Source organism: Pholcus phalangioides, unplaced genomic scaffold, assembly GCF_987345545.1.
Source record: "Pholcus phalangioides strain wild (caught in Gottingen) unplaced genomic scaffold, Ppha-v1.0 ptg000015l_1, whole genome shotgun sequence".
NCBI lineage: Eukaryota > Metazoa > Arthropoda > Arachnida > Araneae > Pholcidae > Pholcus > Pholcus phalangioides.
In genome coordinates, this window is record NW_028301608.1 from 115,770,610 (window position 1) to 115,795,256 (window position 24,647).

The 24,647-nt window shown below is 37.2% G+C and overlaps 2 protein-coding genes across 2 annotated transcripts; one reads left to right on the forward strand and one right to left on the reverse strand.

Annotated features, from left to right (window-relative positions):
* The first annotated feature begins 49 nt into the window (after window positions 1-49).
* Window positions 50-12,242, forward strand: LOC149077673 (peptidyl-tRNA hydrolase 2, mitochondrial-like). Its single transcript, XM_089245240.1, has 5 exons — window positions 50-96; window positions 2,946-3,035; window positions 3,119-3,240; window positions 5,229-5,341; window positions 11,543-12,242. The coding sequence occupies exons 1-5, from the start codon at window positions 82-84 to the stop codon at window positions 11,590-11,592; spliced, it is 390 nt and encodes a 129-aa protein (XP_089101366.1). The 5' UTR covers window positions 50-81; the 3' UTR covers window positions 11,593-12,242.
* A 7,426-nt stretch (window positions 12,243-19,668) lies between these two features.
* Window positions 19,669-23,984, reverse strand: LOC149077674 (uncharacterized). Its single transcript, XM_089242879.1, has 2 exons — window positions 23,874-23,984; window positions 19,669-20,268 (listed from the first exon to the last, which is right to left on the reverse strand). The coding sequence occupies exon 2, from the start codon at window positions 20,193-20,195 to the stop codon at window positions 19,800-19,802; it is 396 nt and encodes a 131-aa protein (XP_089099005.1). The 5' UTR covers window positions 20,196-20,268; window positions 23,874-23,984; the 3' UTR covers window positions 19,669-19,799.
* Window positions 23,985-24,647: the final 663 nt, after the last annotated feature.

Genomic DNA, 24,647 nt, shown 5'->3' on the forward strand with positions numbered 1-24,647 from the left:
AAAAAATGTTATGTGGCATGTGACGTGGGGAGGTTAAGGTCGTCCCTGTTACATGCCAGCTCGATTTTTCACGTGTTGGTCATGGCAAACGTCCAGGTAAGCGAGTTAAAAATTTTTGCTACCAGCTTAGGGATTGGTATCGCCATAGGAATCGTAATCACCAGATTTCTCCAGAGGCGACGCAGTTCATCCAAGGATAACGAACAAAATACTGAGGTATCACGTTTACTATAAACAACTGATGATGCATGCAATGTTAGCGAAACTGTGCATGTGGTGTTGCTGTTGTTATTACTTCTAGCTTATGCTTTAGAGGGAACATAGAAGCATGATTAGTCATTTCTGAATAGCAATTTTCAAAGTAAAAAATGAAAGCATGATCGTTATATTGTAAGAGTTCCGCTTCAGTGATTCCATATTGGAATTATAATACAGTAAAAACTTCGATTAACCATCACTCCTTACTAGGGCAGTGGCGGATAACGGAAATCTCTTAATACATATGTACGGTAACGTGATTTCACTGCGGGCTTGGGACATAAAAAGAAAATAAAATCCTTGGGAATAATTTAAGTAATTAATATTAAGGAAAATAATTTCCTTGAGACAAAAAAGAAACGAAACAACCAATATAAACTTCAATATAAGGTAAGCCCAGGCAGTGGCGACATCGAAAATAGGGTCCTTTATGTTGTATCCCTTCCAAAATTCTTTTGACAGTCATGTCATCATCAGATGGAAGCAAGCCTTTGTTAAAAGCTTTTCTGTAATCTCGCTTCATATTTTCAGTTATGTTTTAATTCATAGGCTGGATAAGTGGAGTTACATTCACTGGGAGAAAGGGGCGTGTTATTTTGACATCATTACTTTTGAGTTCACAAGAAGGGGTGTCTGGGTTATTGTCCATTAACAGCAGTGCTTCCTGCGACAACTGCTTTTCGGCCATATGAACTCTAACTTGAGGCACTGTTACATTCTGGAACCATTCTCAAAAATTTTTAGGTCTATCCAAGAACTTTTATAGACATAATAGTGCACGGGCATTGCGTTCGTACTTACATTTTTGAAAGATTGTGGCTTTTTGGACCTTAAAATCTGGGGCTGTTCTTAGATGATGACAGATACAGAAACTGATGGTTAATCAAAGTTTTACTGTATTATTGAGCAACAATTGTTAATTATCAGCCACCTCTGTGGGCATTTTGCCTGTTGTGGCATTGTATTTGTATTTCAGAGTTATCAGTGCCCCTTTTATTCGCATTCATTAATAACTGCTTTATAAAATAATTCAGTGTTATGAGTAAGTGCTTTTACTTATTACTTGATGAATATTAATGAGTGGTGGAAGGAAATTTTAAAAATTGCTCAAATAAACATGCAAAAATGATAGTTTCCATGAATCATTGCAACCCATAAAACAGTCAATGCACATCGTGATGGATTTCTACTCACGCAAAGGTCTTAATTTTTTCACTAAATAAGGAATTAGTGAATTTTTTGTTCCATTTTTGATGAAACTGGTAGGGTAACAGTTTGATTGTTGAATTCCCCTTTACCAACAAATATTTTAAAAAAAAAAGTAGTCCCCTCTATTATTCACCTTCAAGATACAAATGTTAGCTGGTCGATTTCAAGAAGTTGCTCTGCAGAGAGCAGGCTGACTTTGAGCATGATACATATTATGAAAGTTCATTCGCTTCAAAATATGGGAAACAGATGGCAGCACCAGCAGAACATGAAACAAACGACTCTGACAACATAAATATATTGGGGGTCACTTATATTCATACTCAACTATGTACTCTTATTCATACTGTTCCAGTATGTACTAGTCAGTTAGAAAATTCCTCAGGAATGTGTGCAAGGTGCATATACAGTTAAGTAGTGGTAATATACCATTGTAATGGATTTATACTTGCAGTACAAAAAGAATGTAAAATCGTCAACTTTAAATTTTGTTCATTGCTGAAACTAGTGTGGTGACAATTTCAATATTTCATTCGAATTTACCAACAAATATCTCTTAATAACTCAGTAGTCTAGTGGTGCACAATGTTATTAATCTATAGGTCAGATATGAGATGTGTGACCACTCTCATGGGGCCATATACTAGTAGCCTATACCTGTAGTGTTGGGGTATCAAAAACATCTTTCACAGACTGGATGGAAATCTTGAGCAGGCCACATTTGGCTTGCTGGCAGAGGTTGTGCACCCCTAAAGTAGTCGCTCTATTGACCATTATGTACTATCCATAAATGGTCAGACCAAAGTTAGCTGGTCATGCATCTCTTTCAATGTTATTGTGTCCCTTGTATCAGTAATAAGTGTGTGAAACAGTTGTGTGAGTGGCAAAAGGAATTAGAAGCCTATAGAATCAATCAAGAAAATTACCATTAAGTTTTGTGCTAAGATCGATGCAAAAAAAAGTATTTTAGAAGAAAAGACAAATAAAATGAACTTAATTAGTCTTTTTTTAAAACCGTCATAAAAACATAAGCGGGAAAACTCTTTAAAGGGGAAATGAGTATTTGCAAAAGCTGGGACCACGAAAATAAGTTGTTATAACCAGGAAAAACATTAGTGGGAATGTTAAACAGGGATCCATTGTACAGCCTATAATGAAGTCAAAATTTGCATGGTAATGAATTGCTACAGTCATAAGACATGTAGCAAGTATGACTTATAACATCTCATTATTATAGGTGATTGTCATATCAGTTAATGTTGTAGATATCTTTTATCATGAGGAGTCTGTTATAATGATAAGTTTATCCTGCAATTGTGAACTGTTGTTTTAACAGACATTCACTATAATTTATGATTCTTTCATAGGCATATGTTCATATGGTAATTTGTTTTTGTATAAGAATCTTATTTTTTTGTGATTTTTTTCCTTCAAAAATGGTGAACTAATTAAATTTCTCATTTAATCTTATTCTTCAGAGTTTCACTGATTTTGGTCGCACTCCTTTGAAGTTGGTGCTTGTTGTTCAGAACGGTCTAAAAATGGGAAAAGGAAAAATTGCTGCCCAGGTGAATGACTTATTTCTTCCTTGATCCCTTATAAAATTAAATGAGATGATTTTTGTTTAAATAATTTTTTTTCTTTCTTTTAGTGTTCACATGCATCAGTAATGTCCTATAAGCTAGCAACAAAATCTCAGCCTCAGCTGTTGAAAGAATGGGAGAGGACAGGGCAGCGAAAAGTTGTTGTGAAAGTTGAAGATGAAGATGCACTGTAAGGTTTATATAGTATTCGTTGTTTCCCTGACTTCACACATATCTTCTCATAGCCATTCATTTTTAATCGTTGCAGTATTTCCATTTGATCTTAATGATCAGGAGGCATTCACAGGTTTCACGTTTGGTAAAGAGGCATAATGGTTGGTCAGAAAAAGGAAATGCCTAGAATTCCCCTTACAGAGAAGTTTTGAGCTCTAAACTTTCAAAAAATGACATTTAACACTCTCACTACCTGTGTCGGGAAAATTCACTGACAACAGTTCAACATCAGTGAATGAGCAGCTAAGAGAGTGCACGAGAAAGTGGATGAATGAACAGTTAAAGTGAGTCTATAAATGAGTGAGTGAGTGAACAATTTAGTGACGCAATGAATGAGCGAGTGAGGGAGCAAATAATTCAATGAATGAACTCTATCACTTTCTCATTCTCTCACCAACCACTCTTCACTCGGTCATTGCTATCACTTACTTACTCAATCACTAGCTCACTCATGCCGAACTATTGGTTTTGAATTTTCCTTGTGAATTTCATGGCGATGAATTTCACAGTGAATCTACCATAAAACCTCACTACTAGGGTCTCAGAAGAAAATTGACCACCACAACCCAGATGTTTTATTGTTTCAGTAGGATACCAATCTGCCAACAGCATAATTTTTGGTGCAATCAGTTATAAAATGTTAAACATCACATGCTATGTAGTATTTGTAACACCAGAATCAGATAAGAAAGTCGCAGTGTCACAGGCATATATGTGTGCTGATTTTCTTATATACACAGGGAAATCAAGTATTTATGGGCAAAACTTCAGTGAGTTATAGAGCACATCTAAAAAAGCAGTTTTCGTTATACAATGTGTGGTTGTTACACAAGCAGCAAGTCACTAGATGGCCTTGTCACTAAATGCTGATTCTGTTTCTTATAGTCATTTCTTTCGTGGATTTTCCCCATTGTGTGGGGGTGGGATGGTTGTATTTGCAAAATAGAAAAGGGCTGGCATGCATTTCATGTATGATACTCTGGACGGGAGTGCTGTGGAAAGCCTAAAGACTGCACCAGGAGTGTTTTCTAACACTACACATTTAGTTCACTTTAAATTTTTAATCATTATCATTTTATTACTATTTTTTTATACTTTTTATAATTTTTGTGATTTTTAAAATTTTTAATGATCAAATTGTTTAATTTTTTATTGTGAACAGAATTTATAGAAATTGCATTGAAACTAAGACAGACACTGAGGCAGAAACCTGTCTTGAAAGGAATAAAAAAAGATAGCCCCCCCCCCCCCGTGTTGCAGGGTTTAAGCTAGATAAAAAATTCCTTTAGTAAAAAAGCGAAGATGGGGGAGAAAAGCTTTAGCAAAATGCTGCAATGCTAATGATTTATGGTTGAATGTCTTCTCGTTTTGTACCTCCTGTATGCATTTTTGCAAAAGTGGCTACTACTTTTGCATTCTAAGTTTTTCTTTCACATTTTGTGAAAAATGCGACTGTAGCTTAAACCTTGCCTTGTTGATGGTTAATGTCTCTATGTGCATTGATGCGTACTTTGATGTGCTAAAACGGAAAATTATTTGTCTTTTGATGCTTTGTTTCATACAGGTTCCACTGTATATTGTGTACCAATGAATTTTTTTTATCCTTTCTACATCATGCTGTCTATTTATACATGTTTAAACTTGCAATGTTTTAGACATGATGAAGGCCAGCATCTTATAATGAAAAACTCTATTACAAACTAGATGGATGTAAACTAAATTCAAACGTTTTTGGATATTTTTGTTATATTACAGGTCTTTTCCTATTTAATGATAACAACTTGATGCTTCTTCGGAGATTCTACTTTTCACTAAATGAAAATAATTGAAATAGCTAAAATTGCTATTATTTTTCATGCAAAAATTCATTTTTTCAATAAGTTTATAAAATGTATTCTCTCATTGCCAATTTATATACATAATTATTGAATTTTATTTTTGCAGTTTAAATATTGCACAGACAGCTAGAAAAGAAGGTCTTGTTGTAAGTATAGTTTGTGATGCTGGACGAACACAGATCCCTTCAGGTAGTAGAACTGTTGTTGGAGTTGGACCAGGTAAACTATTCATCCACTTATTCTTATGTTTTTGCTACATTCTTTAAATTTTATAAATAATCATTGTTGGTATGAATCATTTAGTTATTTTTTGCTCAAAGCAATGTTTTGCTTGGAGGTAGTAGAACTACTACTTTCATGCAAAACGTACCTTAGACATCAGTACTTCATTTCTCTTAATTTTCTGCAGATAAACCAGTTTTTTTATGATTTTGAAAGTTTTCTTCTGTCACTTTTATCAAAGTGGGATATTTTCATTGAATCCTTTTTGTTTTTCATTGACTTCTCCCAAAAAAAAAAATGTATAGATGCAACATGAGTAAAAAATTATTTTCATTTGTTAAATTTTGATTAGCATAAGTGGCCGTTGTTCTCAAAATTATCAATGTTTGTTTTGGCTAAATGTATTGTAATATCAGGCTTGTACCCCAGTACTCAAATCTAATGCATGTCCAAAATCAAATTGCTCAATGTGCTTTCACATTAAAATCAGTAACTATATTAAGGAGGAAAAAAATGCATATTTTGCAGCTGAGAAATAAAGTGTTTAATCGATTAAATTAAATGTGGTATGTATAGAGAAAAATGTACTCTCACTTTGTTAATACTCTTTGATATACTGAAAAATTTGTGATTTATGTAGAGATACTGAGTTTAGGAATTGATTTTCCAAGTATTAAGAAGTGAAAAGTACATCCTTCTCTATATATATGTTGCCATCTGGTGGCCTGATGTCATTTACGAGCCATTAGCTGATTGCTGTTACCGTCCATCACACAGTACCATTCAGCATGTACAGTCAAACCTCATTAATAGGTCACTCTTTGAGACCAAAAATATGACCTTGTAAATAGAGTGGCTCGTTAAATGGAGTATGTTATGGCCATGCTGATTCCTGTCTCACTATTGATGCATTTATGCAGAAAAAACCAAATTTTAATCATTCAAATGAGTTCAGTCATGAAAATTGATTACTGAAGTTTTTCTTAATTAATACGATGTTTATTTTCTGCATGATTACGCATTTAAACAACACAAATATTACATTTTTTGATTTTTGAAAATTCACAATTTTTTTCGCTTGTTCATGGAAACCAAACTATTGTCTTGTATGTGCAGTTTAATTCTTTTGGAACATCATAAATGGAAAATGAAAAATTCTTTATGGGTCCGAAAAGAAAATTGTTTATTTTTCAGTGAAAAAACACTGCTGAGTTTTGTTTGTGTGGAATTGGAAGTTGAAGAAGCAATGCTTTTCTCCAAAAAAGATAGAAATTGGAAGTCTCTGTCAGTTTTGTGCTTTCCAGTCCTGATACAAATTTTTGATTATTAATACATGTGTCTCCACTATAACGTTGCTCTGTCATTAAGGTGAACAAACTTTTTTTTAAAATTTGAAGAACATTCTGACACTAGGGTTAACACAGGTTATAAATGCTCGACAATCGTCCAGCATTTTAATAAGCCGACAAAAATACTTTTTCAGCAAAAGCTGACCAAGAACTGCAACTCGCTAAGAAAAAAAAAATTCCTGCTGAACCATTTCCAACTAAGAAGTAGCCCAATGTTGAAAGAATCTGTCAACAATTCTGCAGGGAAGGGTGGGGGAAGAAATGAAGGCTTCAGTGGCTTCTGCTTAAATTGCTAGGTAGATCTTTGGCATGGTGAGTCAGGGTTGTTTCGCTTAAACCATGTTTATAACCAAGTGGTTTTTTTCAAAAAATTACATAAAAGTGGCCTAAGTATAGTTTTTTGCCCTGAAAAATATCACATTGGTTCATATTGGTCAAAATGTTTGATTCTTGCCACATTTTCTATTCTTGGGGGTACATTCTGATGGTATATCTTTGAATGGTGAAAGATGGTATTAGTGGTTTTTTTCAAAAAAAATCTCATAAAGGTGGCCATAAATTTTCTTTCATATTAAGTATCTTCATTGCTGAAAATTATATACAGTATCAAAATTTCTCATTCTTACTGCAGTTTCTAACTTTGTGCTACATTCTGATGTTCTAAAGCAAATTCATGAATGAGGATTGCATCACACATGTGGTGGTCGTGTATTATCTCCCAGGCCTTTATTTTCCTTCAGAAAGAAGCAGCAACAGTAGTGACTTCACTGTCATGCTAAGTGCAGGTGGTCTTATAATCCAAAAAGACCCCAACTGCTCCTAAAGGACAAAGACCAGTGTACTACCGGTTACATTTACCTCACAGACATTATCATTTTCTTTCCATGGGAAGCAGCACGTGCAGTATATCACCACCAGGCTTAATATTATCATTTTTATATATTTTCAACACAACTCCCAGTTAATCAAGGTTCTACTGTACAGTAGTAAAAGCCTGAAATTGGCCAGTTCACGAAGGGGCTGGTGATCCCTGTCCAAATCCTTTTCTGTTAGAAATTCCTTGGAATATGGACTGGGTCTCTGTTTGGTTAGGATGTGCAGTAGTAAGTGATTTATGAAAAATAATCAGCTATATACAGGGTGATTATAATTAAAGTTCTGATTCCAAAACAGGTCAGAATGGCGTGAAAATTTGTATGGATCCATTGCATGAAGCAATGAAATTTTCTTTGGCGAAAGAAAAAAATACTTTAAAATGTATAAGTAGATGATGCTGCACTTGGCCAGCGGTATAATCATTTCGGCACTTCAACAGCATCAGTGTGAATAGCAGGGCTGGACAAATCCCCTGATGCCGGGGTGACTAGAAAATTGGTTTTGGCATCTAAAATTCTATATGCATCATTGCTAAAATGAAGTGTAAGTACGAGATAATTTTTTTTGATTTCGTAATAAAGTCTCTGGAAATTAAAAAACACCATTACTCTGGCTCTTGGGGAAAAACATGCTTTGCACTTAACGAATTTGGCTGGTGCCTAAATTTTTTTGATTTGTCCAGCCCTGGTGGATAGCACAACTTTTATGATTCTATGAAGATGCACATTGTAACACCAGCAAAGCAGCTGCTGAAGAACCATTTTGATGATAAGATATACGACACCTGGCCACCATGTTCACCTGATAGGTGAACACTACTATAACCCTTGCAATTTTTGGCTTTGGGCATACCCCAAAATCTTATGTGCAGTGGTCGGATTGCAAACTTTGGTGAATTGAAAGCATATCCCCATCATTACCATGACATAATCCTACTCTGATCTGTTGTTGAACAAGCACTTTTGTTCTTTCACCTCACAGGTAGAAAACGGTGGACAACATATTTAGCATTTCTTTTATAAGTTGTAGTTGTTTGTTTAACCCCTTAATGGTCGCATAATTTACAAGAAAACAGTAATAAAAGTGCCTAGTGTTTTTATTCAAGAAAATTGTATAAAAATAAGTGTATGAACAATATATGTATTCATTTTTAATTTTTGAAATTTTTTTTTAGCTTGAAATCAAGAAAATTAAATTTTTCAGGAAAAACCAACAATTAGGGTTATTGTGACTGAATGTTGGTTTTCCAGTAAGTAGGAAAAAATAAAAAATATGTGTTTTAAACATTAAATGGAAATTTTATGAAACGTACACATGATATGAATAAATATCAATAATTTTTTCTTGTATGATAAATTTCAAAGCATGAGATGCAAAGTCCAACGTCACAATCTGGACAGTTTTATCTTTTCGGTGCGTTACTTTTGAACACTCCAGCCTGGAAATATCACGCCATGAGAAATAGATGGCGAAACCTCACCTTAGTATTGATCATTTTTGTCGCACCACGGACATTTTCTGCACACAAGGGCTAATTAGACCGGGACCTAAAATTTAGTGCCGATTCCGAACGGCAGGCTTGTTTTTTATACTCATCGAGATATTTGTGCTCTAACCCCTCGATGGGGGACTCCCTGTGGTAGTAATTTTTTGCTGCGGTCAAGTCGCCGTTTTTGTTGTACTCCTGCTATGTCAGGAAATTTTTCTGACACAGACGAACGAACCGGTTATCGAACTCGTGACACCTCTAAACATCCTTTGGTACTTTAAGCGAGTATCTTATCGACCGGGCTACCGCGCCCCGAAACCTCACCCTGTCATTTTGACAGGTGCAAGAGAGAAGGGGTTAAATGAATTCATTTTTGTGATGTTTCCATGAATTATGAAATCGCGCCATGCTAATCACATTATTTTGTCTTGACTGGCTATCATATCCATTCTGCAAGCAAATTTCCCATGCGCTGGATGATTACGGCATTCCCTATTTTATATTTTTAAGTATTTTTTCTCCTTTGCCATACAAAATTTCATTGCTTCAGGAACACTCATGCAAATTTTCAAATCATTCTGACCAGTGGTTTTTATTTCACAGTGTTTTTAAATCAGAACTTTAGTTATAACCAAACTCTGTATATCATAATCATTGCTAATTAATTGCCATCAATTATGCTTCATTAAACACATTGTATTTGCCTAGTTTTTATCATCGTTTTTTTTTTTTAAATAGCATCCTAATTAAGCGTATTAAACGTAATTGGAGAAAACACACACATCTTTATTATAGGGTTAATAATAACATTAAGAATTCTCAAACATAAAATATTGCCTTGAGTTAAGCTATAAAATAACTAAATTGCAAAAGTTGTTTTTATTAATTAAAATGTAAGAAATATTTATATAGATTAATTAATATGGGAATTGTGTTAATTACATTAATAAACATTTTAATTAATTATTAGAAGTTGAAATGATTTTTCAGAAATTTTATTATTTTTAATGCAAATGCTATTAAAACCAAAAACCCGGTTTTTTGGGTTTTTACCATCCCTAGTAAGAGTGACCGTTGAACTTATCATGTTTGTATGCAGAGTTTCTAATTTGAATGGTAATTTTCGAAAGAGTGCTTTCAAAAAAATGACTCCTTAAGCGGAGTGGGGTGTTGTATTATCGGAATTTTAATAACATTAGAATCCTATAGAGGGCAATTGGGATTTATAAAGTGACCCAGTAAACAGAGTGACACATTATCCAGGTGATGCACTAACAAGGTTTGACTGTATATGTACTCCAAAAGAGAAATATTCTGTCACTATAGCTCAGTTGGTATGACCGGCATTCTGAAGGGATCCGGGTTCGAGTTCCGGTAGTGGCAGAGTGGAAATTTTTCCTGAAATCAGTATCTCTACACAAATTGCCAGAGTTTTTCAGCACATCATATAAATGTGGTGTGCCTTTTAGCAGGGAAAGAAATGATTAGATGTATAAAATAAAACCCTTCTGGTGCACCCTTCAGATGCGTCATCCATCCCTTTTTTGCAGCCAAATAATAATTTCTCTTGTATAATAAAAATGTGCATTTCAAAACCTTTATTAACGGTTACAGCTCTCTTATGGACAATTTTTTTTATACTGTCTGTGTCTGCAAAAGAGGGGTTTCACTGTATAACAAAAGTGAGCTCTCCTCAAGAGAGCTAAAATAATAAAATTGTCTTTAATTTCATTTGCAAACTGAAAGATTCATTTATCATGTAGAAGATTGGATTTTAAATTCTTTTCCAAAGATGTCACTCTCCGCTATAACTACAAAGGTTTCGACAGCTGGCTCATGTGATTATAGAGCTCTTGTGTGCTGAACGGAGCTAAGGGAAGAGGATTTATTGCCTTTGTAGTTTAGTGGCCTAGGGTGCTTATCTACCAAGCGAGAAGACATAGATTAGATTCTCTGCAAGGGCAGTTGAATTTTTTTTCTTTCTTGAATTCATCTTTGCATCAGCCAGCTGTTGAAACCTTTGTAGTAATTCTTCTATTACTATACCAACTATTCATCATCTTTGGATAAGTCTCCATCTGGTGGCAGTGTCTGCAATGTGAGTTTGAGCCTGCCTGTCCATGTGCTGTCCCTTTCAGCACACATCAGCTCTAAGAAAAGAGGATTTGGGGCCTTTGTGTGTGTGTAGTCTAGTGCACTCACCTGGCAAGTGACAGGATAGGGGTTTGATTCCCCACATGGATAGTTGAATTTTTTTGATTTATCTTCGCATTATCCAGCTGTCGAAACCTTATTAATTTTATCAACAAAGAGATTTTACTAATTAGTAAACTTTCATTCAAGGGAATGGGCTATTATATCTAATCAGCAATACAGTCACAGTCTAAGTTAAAATGCAGAATGTAGTTGTATTGGGTTTACTTGAAGACTAATTAGTGTTTATAGGTTTGAATTCATACCTAATGAATACCTTTGTTTTGACAGGTCCTGAAGATTTGTTAGACAAAGTGACTGGCCATTTAAAACTGCTTTGATGCCAAATTATAGGATATTGACTACAAAAAAAAATCATCATGTATAAAAAAACAATCTCATTTATTATACATACAAAAATTCTCATGATTGTTCAATAAATACTGCAGTTTTGTGTTTAAAAAATATGACAGAATTCTTTTGCGACATTAGGAGTGTATAAATAAGTGAAGATCATTGTTCAATGTTTTTTTCCCAATTTTTTCATATTATGTCGTTTGTCGCTAGTGGTATTGGCGGGTACCTCGGATAAGCAGCTGGTAGCATACCATAATGATATCCGGCTATGTATCCACAGCAGTCCATCCATCCGTACAGGCAACATCTGCTGATTCTTAATGGTGCTTGAACCAGTCTGGGTGGATTCTTGATCTGTTCTGCAGATGCCATTGTTACAAATAGCAGGCAGGATAGAAGCAGCGCTGATATTGTCTTATTCATATTTCTTTCACTCTTTTTATGTTGCTGTAAAAAAAATGGCATGTTCATTTGAACTTTCTGTCTGCTTTCTCTCAAATTTTAAATGTTAATGATTTATTGTACAAAAAAGTTGTATACCTGCATGTTTTTTTGTATTTATGTGTGTGAAAATATGACATTGTCAAGAGATCTTTATTTTTGAGTCTCAGAATTATATGATTGAAACCTTGCACTGATTTGTGATTTATCTGTGAAGGGCACTTGCTTTGGGGGGGGGGGGGGAGGTGTCAAGAGATATTGTATTACAGTGATATCTTGTTACAATGATATTCTATTGACCAAGGAAAATATCGTTCCAGAAAGATTATTCTTGTATCAATATGTAGTATCATTATTTTGCACCACCAGATGTATGTTTTTGACATCCCTTCTAAATCAGCATTATTACTAACACCAGAAAATACACTTTTTAAGCATTTATTGAATGCACAAAATTATAATTTATAAAAAATGCAGTTGTGTATTTTTAGCCTTTAATAAGGAATTCACCTTTATGTCATACATATGAAGGGCAAAAGCCACAACTTCCATATGTTTTAAAGTTGAGTGGTGCAAAATACTGGCATTAGTAGATGCCCTCAGAAGAAAAAAAACGCAAGATATAAAAAAAAATTATGGATATTTCAAAATCTCAAGAATATCATTATAGAGAGATTTATCATAAAATATATCATTGTGTCGAGAGGAGTTTAACTTAAGATTAAAATTAATTTTTAAAACTAGATTTGAAAAAAAAATTTTTTTTTTGTAGTAGCAAGGGGTTTCACTGTTTTATTGTATGAAATATCTCTGCTCGTGCAGTTGAAGCATCCTCTCTCTCTAAAGTCCAAACGTTTTATCCAACAAGCTACAATATAGCTTGTTACACAGAACATATGTTCTGTGTTTTTTTATTTAAATACACAGTGAACAATTGTGCAAAATCTTCATAGTCCTTTCAAAATTACTCTGTAATACAATTGAAAATAACCAAGTTTGTAACACGAATATCCAGGTGCATTTTTGATCCTTAAACTGTTAAAACATCTTTGAGTGATTGACCTGATATTGTAAGAATTAAATTTTCAAAGAAGTGGTTTGTCTTCTTAAAATATACTATATTTCTAAAAGTCTGTCCTTTCAGAGTTTCAATATTTTCTCGAATTTTGAGAAAAATACTGGGCAAATCGTTCTGAAATTTAGATCAAGTAAACCCTACTTGTACTCACAATTTCCATTAACATTTAGTGTCATGAGTACATTTTGAATTACATTTAAAAAATTGAATGAAAAAAAAAAAACGTTTTTGATCAACGTTTTTGGCCGCTTAAGTGCTCTAAAACTGGGCCACGTATCACTCAATGGATCTCTAAATGTGCCACGGATCGTTTGTGTTCTGGAACTGTGTCGCGGGTTTCTTAAGTGATCTTTGAATGTGAAAATGATCTTTGAGGCCTACTTTACTGATCTGAAAATGTGCCACGGGCCACTTAAATGCTCTGGAATTGTGCCACGGGTCATTTAAGCGACTTGTAAATGTGCCACTTTGTTCATTTTTACAAAATTAGGTTTGGGGGCCACATTTGGTCTGCAGGGTCAAGGGTGGGTTGCAATGAATTTCTTAAAGAGAAATTTTGAGTTCTTACTCTTCAAATAGCATTGAAATTAACAGAAATTGATTATAATAACATATAAGGTATTTTCCTTCGAAATTAAAAAAAAAAAAAAAAATTTTGTATTAAATTTTTTTTCGTCTGGGTGGAGGCGCTCGAGCCCCTATGGCTCCCTTTTTTTTTGATCCCACCAATATGCGTTAGGAGGTAGAGGGCAGTGCTGACGAAATTTTGCTGACAAAGGGGGGAGGGGGGTCAAAAATGGGTAAAAATTTGCTGACGTAATACTTGAACGGCCCCTTTTTTCGGTAATTTTTCACATTTTGGGGGGGGGGGAGGACCAGACCCATAAGTCCCGCTACGGTCTTGTTTCAGTAGGTTCATAATTTTTAGACTCAAATACACTCCAAAGAAAGTTAGAAATATAGTATTTGGAGATTATGTTGGAAAAATGCCTTCAAAAATTATGTTATATATACGTAATTTTTACCCTCCTTTATTTAAGGATCGGATAGAATTTTAATAATTATGGTCCTTTTAAAAGTTTATTTATTTTTTAATTTTTAGAACACATCCATAATGATTTTTTGGCTCTTGGAAATTTATTCGGCACATGAGACCGGATAATTGCCCAAAAAAGTGAGATCAATGGCATAGGAACGTTCCCCCAATAAGTGATTATTATACCAGGGCCGTAAATATAGGATTTCTGCCGCCCCATAACTCTAAAATTCGGTAATTTCGTTATGGTGTTCTTTGTTCCCACCTAAAGCTGCCGCCCCCTTAATTTTTCCGCCCGGGGCAGTTGCCCCCCTCCAGTTACGGCCCTGGATTATACAATCTATAATTATAGCGCATCCCCTCTTCCACGAGCGTCCTTGAATCCCGTTTTTGCATTACACCTGGCTACCCCACGGCCTTAATAGTTTCCTCCATTTCGGTGTCTTCATTAGCGGTACGTATTTAACCTTTTACCAGCCGGTTTAAGATTTGAATTGATTTTTTGAATTTTTTTTTCTGTTATTTCCTCTTCTGATCCTTTAGTTTAGAGAGAGCAGCGGTTCTCACCCTTTTTCTGACTCGCGGTACCCCGTAGGAATTATTGTTTGAAAAAAATAATAGGTACTGGTTTTTTTATTTTCCTCGATCCGTCGCGGAGCCCCTGGGGAGTACACACAGAGCCACAAGGGCTCCGCGGAGCACCGGTTGAGAACCGCGGGTTTAGAGACATCGACCATAAAATTAATGAAAAAATTTTCTTGTATGTTTTCTGGACTTCTCTTGGTCATGTCCATAGAAACAACATTAAAATCAAAACAAAAAAAAAATTTAAATTTTATTCTTAAGTGGGTGATTTAAAAGAATTAAATTTGTAAGTGCTGGAACGAACCAAATTTTTGTTTTGTAAATTAAATTGGGAATCTCATGCATTCAAGAGAAAAATGCTTTCATGTAAGATAAATATTTTTTTCTTCTAATTAATTAAACCGATGTTCCTAATTGGGAATGTTAGCCGTTAAAGGTTAACATATGCGGTATAGGTTGGGGGTGGGGGCGCCGAGATTTGCGCGCACAAAAATTAGCGCTCAAACCAGCTCCGAGCCCTCGGTAATTCGTGAAATGTGCATAGAGCACTCGCTACTTAAATTGGGCGAAATATCGATCAATAACTAGGAAATACGAAACCGAGCACAGACGTCGTGTAGGGAGCACGGCGTAGCTGTTGCAGAATGAAGATATTTGCTCTTTTTTGCAAGTTTTTTTTATCTTGATTACTACACTCAATTTTTTCTTATCTCTCTATTGTTTTCCATTTCTGTTGAATTTTAGAGACAAGTGTAAATTCCTATTCAGCGATCCCCCCAGGAAAAAATTCTCTGTAAATTGAAGTGTTCCTATGCAAATGAACATTTCAGATCAGAATGCGACATTTTTACTATCACGTTAAATTATGATTTCTTACAGAATCAGATAGTGTTTACGTTATGTATAGCAGAGACGTGTGTGTTTGACAGGGCCGAAACTAAGGGGAGGGGACAGAAGGGTCTGATGTCTCGGGCGCTAGATGATATGCGACCGAGTTCATTGTTTTTCCGTTTAAAAACCACTGGAGGGGAGGGAATAAAAACTGGCCCCGGGTGACGGAGTGAAATTTTGTTTTAGATGTGGCCTTACCTTTGAAGATCAAGACTTCACGTGTAAGAAATCAGCCATAAGCATTAAACAGCAGCCTTACGTGCTTCCAGACGAGTAACGACATAGATATATCTGATATATGGGATTCTTCTCCCTAGCAGGACCGTCTTTAGAGCATCATGGGCCCCCCACCCCAGGCTAAGTAATTTTTTGAGGCCCTACCTGGTCAATTGTTGAAAATTTCGACCGGTTCTTGTTTTTGAGAGTCCTCCAGACCGGACCCGGGTGGACCCATGCGTTAAGACGGCACTGTTCCCTAGCAATATATGAGGAGCCCGGTGAAGCCTTCGAGAGCAGTGGATCATGACCAGAGGTCCATGGAGAGGTTTGAGGGAAGTCCGACAGCTTGAATGTGAGAAAACTTATTTTTCCATTATTATATATTAGATATTATTTTGTAAAGTGTTAAAATCCGTGGCCTTATTCAGAAAACAAAATGTCTCTAGTACCCATTGTTAATGGGAATTACTTTGGCGAATAAAGTTGCGTGCATTTTAAAATTCATGCAAAAAAAAAGTTTGAAAATTAAACGATACACAAAAACACTCACCGAATAGATGTGATTCCAACCGAGTTGTGCCTTCGTTTACGGAAGCGACTGCCGAGAATAGAAATCGGATTTTGTTGTTGTTGCCCCCCTCAGGACTTCATTCCGGGCATTTTTATAGACATTGGTACGAGGATGGCATTGACCTTGCCGAAGATGTTGCTTCAAGAACGCCCGTGTCGTCGTAAGACCGGTTATGGCCTCCTCTCATTAGCAAATCTCATATAAAGCGATCAACAACCTCTTTTCTTTTTTAAAATGCAATAACGCGTGTTTGTTGGGGTACTTTGTTTGTTTATTTGTATAATTTTACGCATTCATATGTGGAATGTTTTAACCTCCACCTTATCGTAGGCAGAATCCAAAAAAAAGAAAAGGATTTTTGTTTCTTAGAATATATTCTTGAGACTTCCGATTCTTTTAACTACTCGCTACATATTATGCAAGTGCATAAATAAATGCATTCTTGTGTGAAATTTGACGGACGTGAAACTCACCAATATGAAAATGTTGCCTTAAAACACCCTGAATCACAACATTTGGGAGGGGGGTCTGTTGCCCCCGGGCGTTGGACCAGAAAGAGCGCTGAGTTCACTATTTTTTCCATTAAAAATTGCAAGGGGGCCCCCCAAGACAGGGCCGCCCTTACTAGAAGTGGGGTGTCTTAATAATTTCGGGGCCTCTTAGCCCCGACTTTTATATTCTGTGGTAGAGGGGGAATCGCGGCACATCCAGATGCTGAAGAATTTCCATGCAAAGAAATATAGACAATTAAATTTGAATTAACAAAAAAGTTTAATGAAAATTTTAAATCGATGAAAGAAATAACTTTAAAAACCAATTAAAATTGGGATCTAATGAAAGAAACTGTCTGAGAACTAATATAAACTCCGAATCGATGAATCGAAAATGAGAAAAATAATTAACGGGGCAATTCCAGCACCCACGTGAAAATTCAAAATAAATAAAATATTTTCCAGACGTAATGGAAATTCAAAATGAACGGAATGAGCGAAAGAAATACTTCTAAAATTGATGAAAATTCTAGAATTTACGAAAAATCAGAATTCCAGAATTGATGAAAATTTAGAATGAGGGAAAGAAATAATTCCAGACTGATGAAAATTCAGAAAGAAACAGAGAGAATAGATGAAGGAAATAATTCCACAATTGACACAATTCCAGAATAGAAAAGGAATTCAGAATTTATGAAAGAAATCATCCCTTTAAGTGTGGGGCCCGGTGCGACCGCACTTGTCGCACGCCCCGTAAGGACGGCTCTGCCCCAAGATGGATAGTCCCCGTCGAAATAGTAAAATTTCGTTTCTAGTTGCTGCCCTGAAGACACCATATGTGTAAGGGGCCGTTCAAGTATCATGTAAGCAAATTTTTAGCCATTTTTGACCCTCCACCCCCCCCCCCTGTGAGCAAAAGTCAGCAAAACGCTGACCCCTCCCCCCTTTGTCAGCAAAATTTCGTATCAGCTCTGCCCTTCTGAATCTTAACTCATATTTTCATAAAGGGTGGTTGATGACGTAAGCATTATCCAAACCCCCCCCCACCCAGTATCGATGGTGACGTAATACTTGAACGACCCCTAATGTTCTTATATCGTTGATATCGTTTTCGAATGGAATTAGCTTAAAAAAAGAGCTAAATATTAATCGACATTTGTTAGTTTTTGACTTGTCTTTTTGTGTCCGTTAGGTGTCTCGTATACGTTGTAAAGCACGGAATCATTTGTAATCAAATGGTTTACCCTGAGCTGGAGTCCTATCGGCTTCTATGTAGGGCCAGGAGTGAAATACTTTTTACAAAAAATTTAAAACTTGATTAGGATTCCATAATAAAGGCGAAGCTGAATTGTCAATTGTAAAAAGGGGGTCAAACGTTACTCCTACTTGAGTTATTGCACATGTGTTGAATGCTTTTCAATCTATATGCGGATTCCTCACTAGAATTCGTTCTACATCCCGAAGGAAGGGGGAATAGGATCTTAATTTCTGTTATATAGGACTTCCGTTTACACGTGCATCAATCGGATATCGATATTAGACGGGTCGAAACCAGTTACGTTCCAGAAGGAATACTTGAAGATGGTGTCACTCTCCTCTTTATTCAATACGAAAGTTTAGGCAAGTGGGAAGTGGCTGATGCAAAAATTAATTCAGGAAAGAAAATTCGACTGCCTCAGTGAGTAATCGAACCACCGTTCTCTCCCAATCCGGGTTAGTACGCTAGACCTTACAAACACGTTTCTGTAGAGCATATTTAGGGTGATTGCGTGGAACCGTACAGTCAGACCAAGTTCAATCAATCTTTTAACTTTATATTCTACTAGCTATAATACCCGGCGCTGCAAGGGTTTCCTCATATACACGCAAGTGATCCCCATAAAGAAGTAACAAACCATTGTAAAGGCATATACATGTCTGAAATGGAATTTTTAAGGAACCAAGGTAACCAAAGTGAACATTCCAAAAGTCATTGTTGAGGCCCAGAAACCATTGTTGCCCGACATATTTCTGGCATTTGCCCAGCTCTGACGATTCTTTAATCGTCACGTCGGTTCTGTTTAAATTTGGCGAAGATCGATCTAAAATTGAAGAGGTGTATAGAGACCATACTCACCGACACGTAGAAATCAATTTCATATGTATAGATTTTTAGCAATAAAAGGAATGGAAAATCACAGATTGTAACGATATCTAGGAATAAAAATTGAATTTGGTATCATGTAGCGTCAAAAAAGTATTATGAACGTTGTTAAAAATCACATGATTCCGAATAAAACCGTTAGGGTTGCCATATCAATAGCTCCTGGCGCAAGCTATGAGATTTCACAGGGTTACCAAAATATGCTGTACCCAATATGCTGTATTAAAAGGGCTAATGGACCAAGTTAGCGTTACAGCAAAAATGGGATTATGTCTATTTTGGTGAGAAATCTCTGCGCTTGGCTCAGGTTCCGTACAATACGTAAGTACCAACAAAACTGCTGCACAAAGTTGTCAAAAAAAGAAGTAAAAACTGAGAAATCACAAATAACAATAAACGAGTGTGAATACAGTACCTTGCAGATCGCGGAACAATGTGTTTGTATTGATAATGATTTTTATTCGCATCGATTTATTATAATATTTCTGATTATTATCGTTTGCTAGAGATGCAGTGTTGTATCAGTTTTCGAAAAATAGGAGGCAAATGGCAGCACTATAACAAGCATTACACAAAAACAAGCTTCACGTCAGGTTCACAACGCGGACACGCACATTCCAACATGTACCAATTCGTTAGAAGTTCCACAGAGGAATATGTACGAGGTGCATGTATGGTTTAGTAGTAGTAGTGTTGTATCAGCTGAACAGTTGCTATAATTGTGACACCAGACTCGCTACTGGTTCCCTTTGTTTTTGCTCCAAATAACGCTTTGCCTGAAGAAGTAGCAGTTGCTCTTGCATGGATATCGTTTTATAGCTCTTATGAACGAATCTTCGGCTGACTGCTCTTTTGCAGTGACCATGGGTGTCGTCTCTGGCGGAACGGTAGCTTTCGGCTCTTTGGAGGTTTCTGGATGGTCTGGTGGATTTGTCTGCTTTATTTCCGAGCAGCATCCGAAGAACTGAAAGCAGCACTTGTAATTCGTGAGGCGGTCGTTGGTCCCACAGTTGTCGTTGCTGCAAATGGCTGGCTTTTTGCGGTTATACGAGTGTTGGCCGAGTCCCGATTCACACAGAAGGAATACAGCAAGCAAGGCCAAGGTCCGCCGTAATTGCGATTCATAAATCATTTTGTATTTGCGAATCGATGGGGTTTGGAGGCTCTTATCCTTAAGTTTCCGTTTCGTCTGCGGTGATAATGATCTGCAATGGCGGCAAATAATGATGTGTAAGAACAGTGAAAAAGTAACAATTACGTCATATAATTAACTCTTAGTTATCGTAGAAATATTAGTTCTCGGCGGTGAAATATTAGCTCTAGGAATCAGCGAATGTTTTAACAATTTTCATATCAGATGGGCAGTGCTTCATAAAGTGAGAGATATAACCACAGAGTAATAATACTATTTATATCTTAAGTCTATGGATATAACCCCTCCCCGGTGCTGGAATGACCGGAGGTGGCATCTGAAGTTGTAAGTATGATTGAATCGTTGATCGAGCACGCTCGCGAGCACTAAATATTAGCAGGTGGGTATCGTGCTGGACTCTCATTATGGGGATCCAGGTTCGAGCCCTGTTGACGGCACAGTGGCGGTCAGCTGAAAATGGTTTTCTGCTGTTTTCCGGCTTTAAGGTGTGAATGTGAGCTGGTCCCCCCAATCGGGACGAATTTTTTTCCGCAGAGAGCAGGCAGCACATGATATTTATATAACGGGAAAATTCAAGCGCATTTACGATCTTCACTTCAAAATATGAATAGATAACATATAACATATGAATACAAATGATGGAGGGGGGGGGTGGACAGATACACTCAGAACATACATTATAACGCGGCATGTACCGTTAGAAGTTCCGCAGGGGAATGTGTTTGCGAGGCAGAGGAATACGACCTGTATGTACGGTTGAGTAGTAGTAGTATGGCAAATATTGAAACGAATGAATTATGAAAATATTGAACGAATGAATTATGAAAATATTGAACGAATGAATTATGAAAATATTGAACGAATGAATTATGAAAATATTGAACGAATATCTATCAATTTCAGTTAAATTTCTATTTGGTGTCTAATATGACATAACGCGGTGAAGTCTTTGATCTTTTTCGAATCCTGAGCACCGTCTTATGCTTAGAATCAGTAAAAGGGTACACGTAAGCAGTCTAGCCTTTCGATCAAAGAGCGTCATAGCTGATAGCCCTCGCATCCTGGAACCAAGTGCAGTGCCGAGCACCCGCAATATTTAGTAGCACCGATCTGAGCACCCTCAGAATTAATTCAGAAATTAAAATGTCCCGTATAAGGATCATGTCGAGCACCCACCGGTCTAAAACACTTCTGAGACCTTTGGCATACCTCTATAGGCTGGGATCTTTTGGAAGTCTCCTTAACATCAAGTTTGTAATGCAAAAAAATACATCTAATTCAGCCCAATTTGCTTCTCCTATGGAGGGGGGGGGGAGGTACGCAAGCTTCCTATACATTTGTAGGGGTGTGCACACCTCCTGCGCATTCCTAGCAGCACGCAAGCCTGCTGCTGCACTTATCTTGTTGCCTGCTTCAACTTCAAAAACCTACCATAAGGAACGTAGGACGATTGCGTATGCTTGGAATTTTGTAGAATGCTTGAGTGCTCCTGTAAATATACTTGCGTATATCCAATAAAAATAAAAAGCACTAAATACTAAGTGTACGCTAAGCATGCTTTCTACTTATTTCTCTTGCAGGTACTTGAAGCATGAAAGGTTTAGAACCACTGATCTACGTAGAAAAGTCGTTTTTTCAAAAGATTGTCCGCGGCAGGTTGCCAAGCGGTACACAGAATGTGTCTTAGACAGGGCCGTAGTGTGCCTTTTCGGGGCCACGGGGCAGGCTTTTCCTTGTAGCCCCCTCTTGAAAGGATTATTATTATGCAAAACAAATGTAAACTTTTGTGGAGCTCCCATTCGGCTCGGGGCCCAGGGGCAGTGCTCCGGTTTGCCGAGCCTAGTTACGGCTCTGGTCTCAGAACAAAGACATCAGAATTTAAAAATGAAGCGAGTGACTACTACTACTATTAAACCATACATGCACCTTGTCCGTGTTCTTCTGTGGAACTTCTAACGAATTGGTACGTGTTTGAATGTGCGTTTACGTGTTGGGAACCTAAACGTGAGGTTTGTTTCTGTGAAATGTTTGTTACAGAGCTGCCATCTATTTTTCTAACTATGGGTGAAATTGTAACGATTGAAAATTTGTACCGTTGCAGGCCTGTTGCTTGAAGCGAGTGACTATGACACAATTGAGGGAAGGGTTCCTTTATTTCTTTTCGTGCTCGGTCCTCGTGAGGACCAATAATAGGTCCTCAGTTCCAAAGTGCTGATTGTGTGAATAACACTCATCTACATCAGTTGTTTTTAACTTCGGGTACACGGATCTCTTAGTGATCCATGTCTGTGAACTTAAATGAGAAAACAATGAACTTATTTTTACATTATTTATATGCCGAATGTTCTCCTGCGAAGGACCCCGTGGCCTTGATCTCATTGGCACAAAAGGTCCATAAAACACAAAAGATTAAGAACCCCTGATCTACATCCAGCGACGGGCTTACGCATTTTGCGGCCCGGTGCGAGAAACAGCTTTGTGGCTCTCTAAAGGGCTTTTCCTTCCCAATCCTCCAATGTCCTCGGACACCCTGGTGCACATTGCTATCGAGAACGACTATCGACTACTATGTTATGATAACAAAAAAAAAGCATTGGTAATAAATTTGGACCCCAGTACCCTCTGCCCAGTGGAGAAGAAATAGCAATTGTGGCTTCAGGACACTGCTGCACAACATCTGTATGCAGGACTCCTCAATGGGCTGTCGGGGGCTCGAAAGGGATCCGATTAGGGCAGTGATTCTCAAAGTGTGTATCGCGGCTGTTAGAGGCGTTGTTAATTTTTGTCAGGGGGCATCAGTGTGCTGGAGATATTGATTTGTGTGCCTATTCATGATTTGAGAAGTGGTTGTTTCATATGGAAAAATATATACCAAAATATTCTCGGGAACCGTAGATCATTACATGAATTAGGCAAGGGAGCCGCTAGTGACAAAAGTTTGAGAACCACTGTATTATGGGAACCAGCCGTAAGGAAGAATTTAACGCCCTTTCTAGTTCAGTACCAGGGGTTACAAAAAGCCCGGGACACCAAACTCGCATGACCCCTATTGGCTTGTAGGTCCGACGCTCGGACACATGTTACAAATAACCGTGGATGCTCCGAGCACCTTCTGGGCCTTCTGGTCTCGCTCCGACGCTACTGTGTCAAGTCAGAATATAACTCAATATAATAAAAGTATAATTATTCCGTTTTGTGGCCCCTTCAATTTAGTGGACTGCTGCAGCTGCACCCTTCGCACCTGCCGAAGTCCGGCCCTGTCTGCATCGATCCGTTATGGCGTGGAAATTCCATCATGGCTGAATTCAGAACCGCCGACTTGGATAGAACATTGAGGGGGCTGTATGTTTCCAGTCGTCCCGTATATATGGGAGAAACAAGGGGTGCATTGCATTGTATATCATTAATTATTGGGGGCGAGGGCTCAAATAGCCACGTCTCCCCCACCCCCAGGTTTCGGCACCTATGGCTGAATTAAATTAGTCCGAAAAATTATGTAGGTAGACATCAATATCAAATGAGAAAACGTCATACGTTTCCCCTATGTATGTCCGTTTTGTTAAAATCGGCCATCCTTTAGCACGTTATTATTATTCATTTTATAGTACAGACATAATAGTGATCATTAAAAACACACACGTGATACTCTTAATTTACCTCCATTTACTGAACGTGGATCCTTGTCCGCAACTTCCTTCTCTTCTTGTCGTTCGATGGGCGATTTCCAGGAAGGAGAAGACCTCGAAAAAGGGCCACTGATGTGAGAGAGCCTACAGTTTTTTTCCTTCGCAACAAGATCGGAATATGTTTTTGAACCAGATTTTTTTTCCTTCTATAACTTGAGGCGTAGTTTGAGTGTGTGAAGTTGTATACCTACAATTATAATTGTATACAAAATGGGTTAAAAGAAAGAGAACAGGTGTTGGTGAGATGATAATACAATAAAGGTTCGCTTGGTCACAACTGTCGACGGTCTCCTGGTGATGCTTCCTGTTCAGAGTTCGTGTTTTTTATGTGTTTGTGGCTTTTTTTTCTTGGGCAACGGAAGCCACAACTTCCTTCTCTTCTCGCCGTACACACACAATAAGGCTTTCATTCATTTTTTTATTTATTGTTATTTAGGGCGATTTTTTATGTATCTTTTATCTTTGGTGAGAACTACAAACACGTGTGCGGAAATCTTACATAAATGAGTGTTTACATCACACCTCCATCCACAGACGTATACAAATGAGAAAAAAAATTGAAACACGCATTACTTGCATGACTCCCTATTAGTAGACCTAACCGCTTTGACGTCGACGTTTTGATTGATGCCAGTGAATTCTCTGAATTATTCATCGAGATGTTAGGCAATAAAATTCCACTGTTAGAAGCAGGACCGCCCTTAACAGATGCGGGGGCCCGGAGCGAAAATAATAGCAGGGGCCC

Coding starts and splice junctions, on each gene's coding strand:
- LOC149077673 (XM_089245240.1), top strand. Junction 3,036..3,118: donor AAGGAAAAATTGCTGCCCAG/GTGAATGACTTA, acceptor TCTTTCTTTTAG/TGTTCACATGCATCAGTAAT. Junction 3,241..5,228: donor GTTGAAGATGAAGATGCACT/GTAAGGTTTATA, acceptor TTATTTTTGCAG/TTTAAATATTGCACAGACAG.
- LOC149077674 (XM_089242879.1), bottom strand. CDS start 20,195: ATGATTTATGAATCGCAATTACGGCGGACCTTGGCCTTGCTTGCTGTA.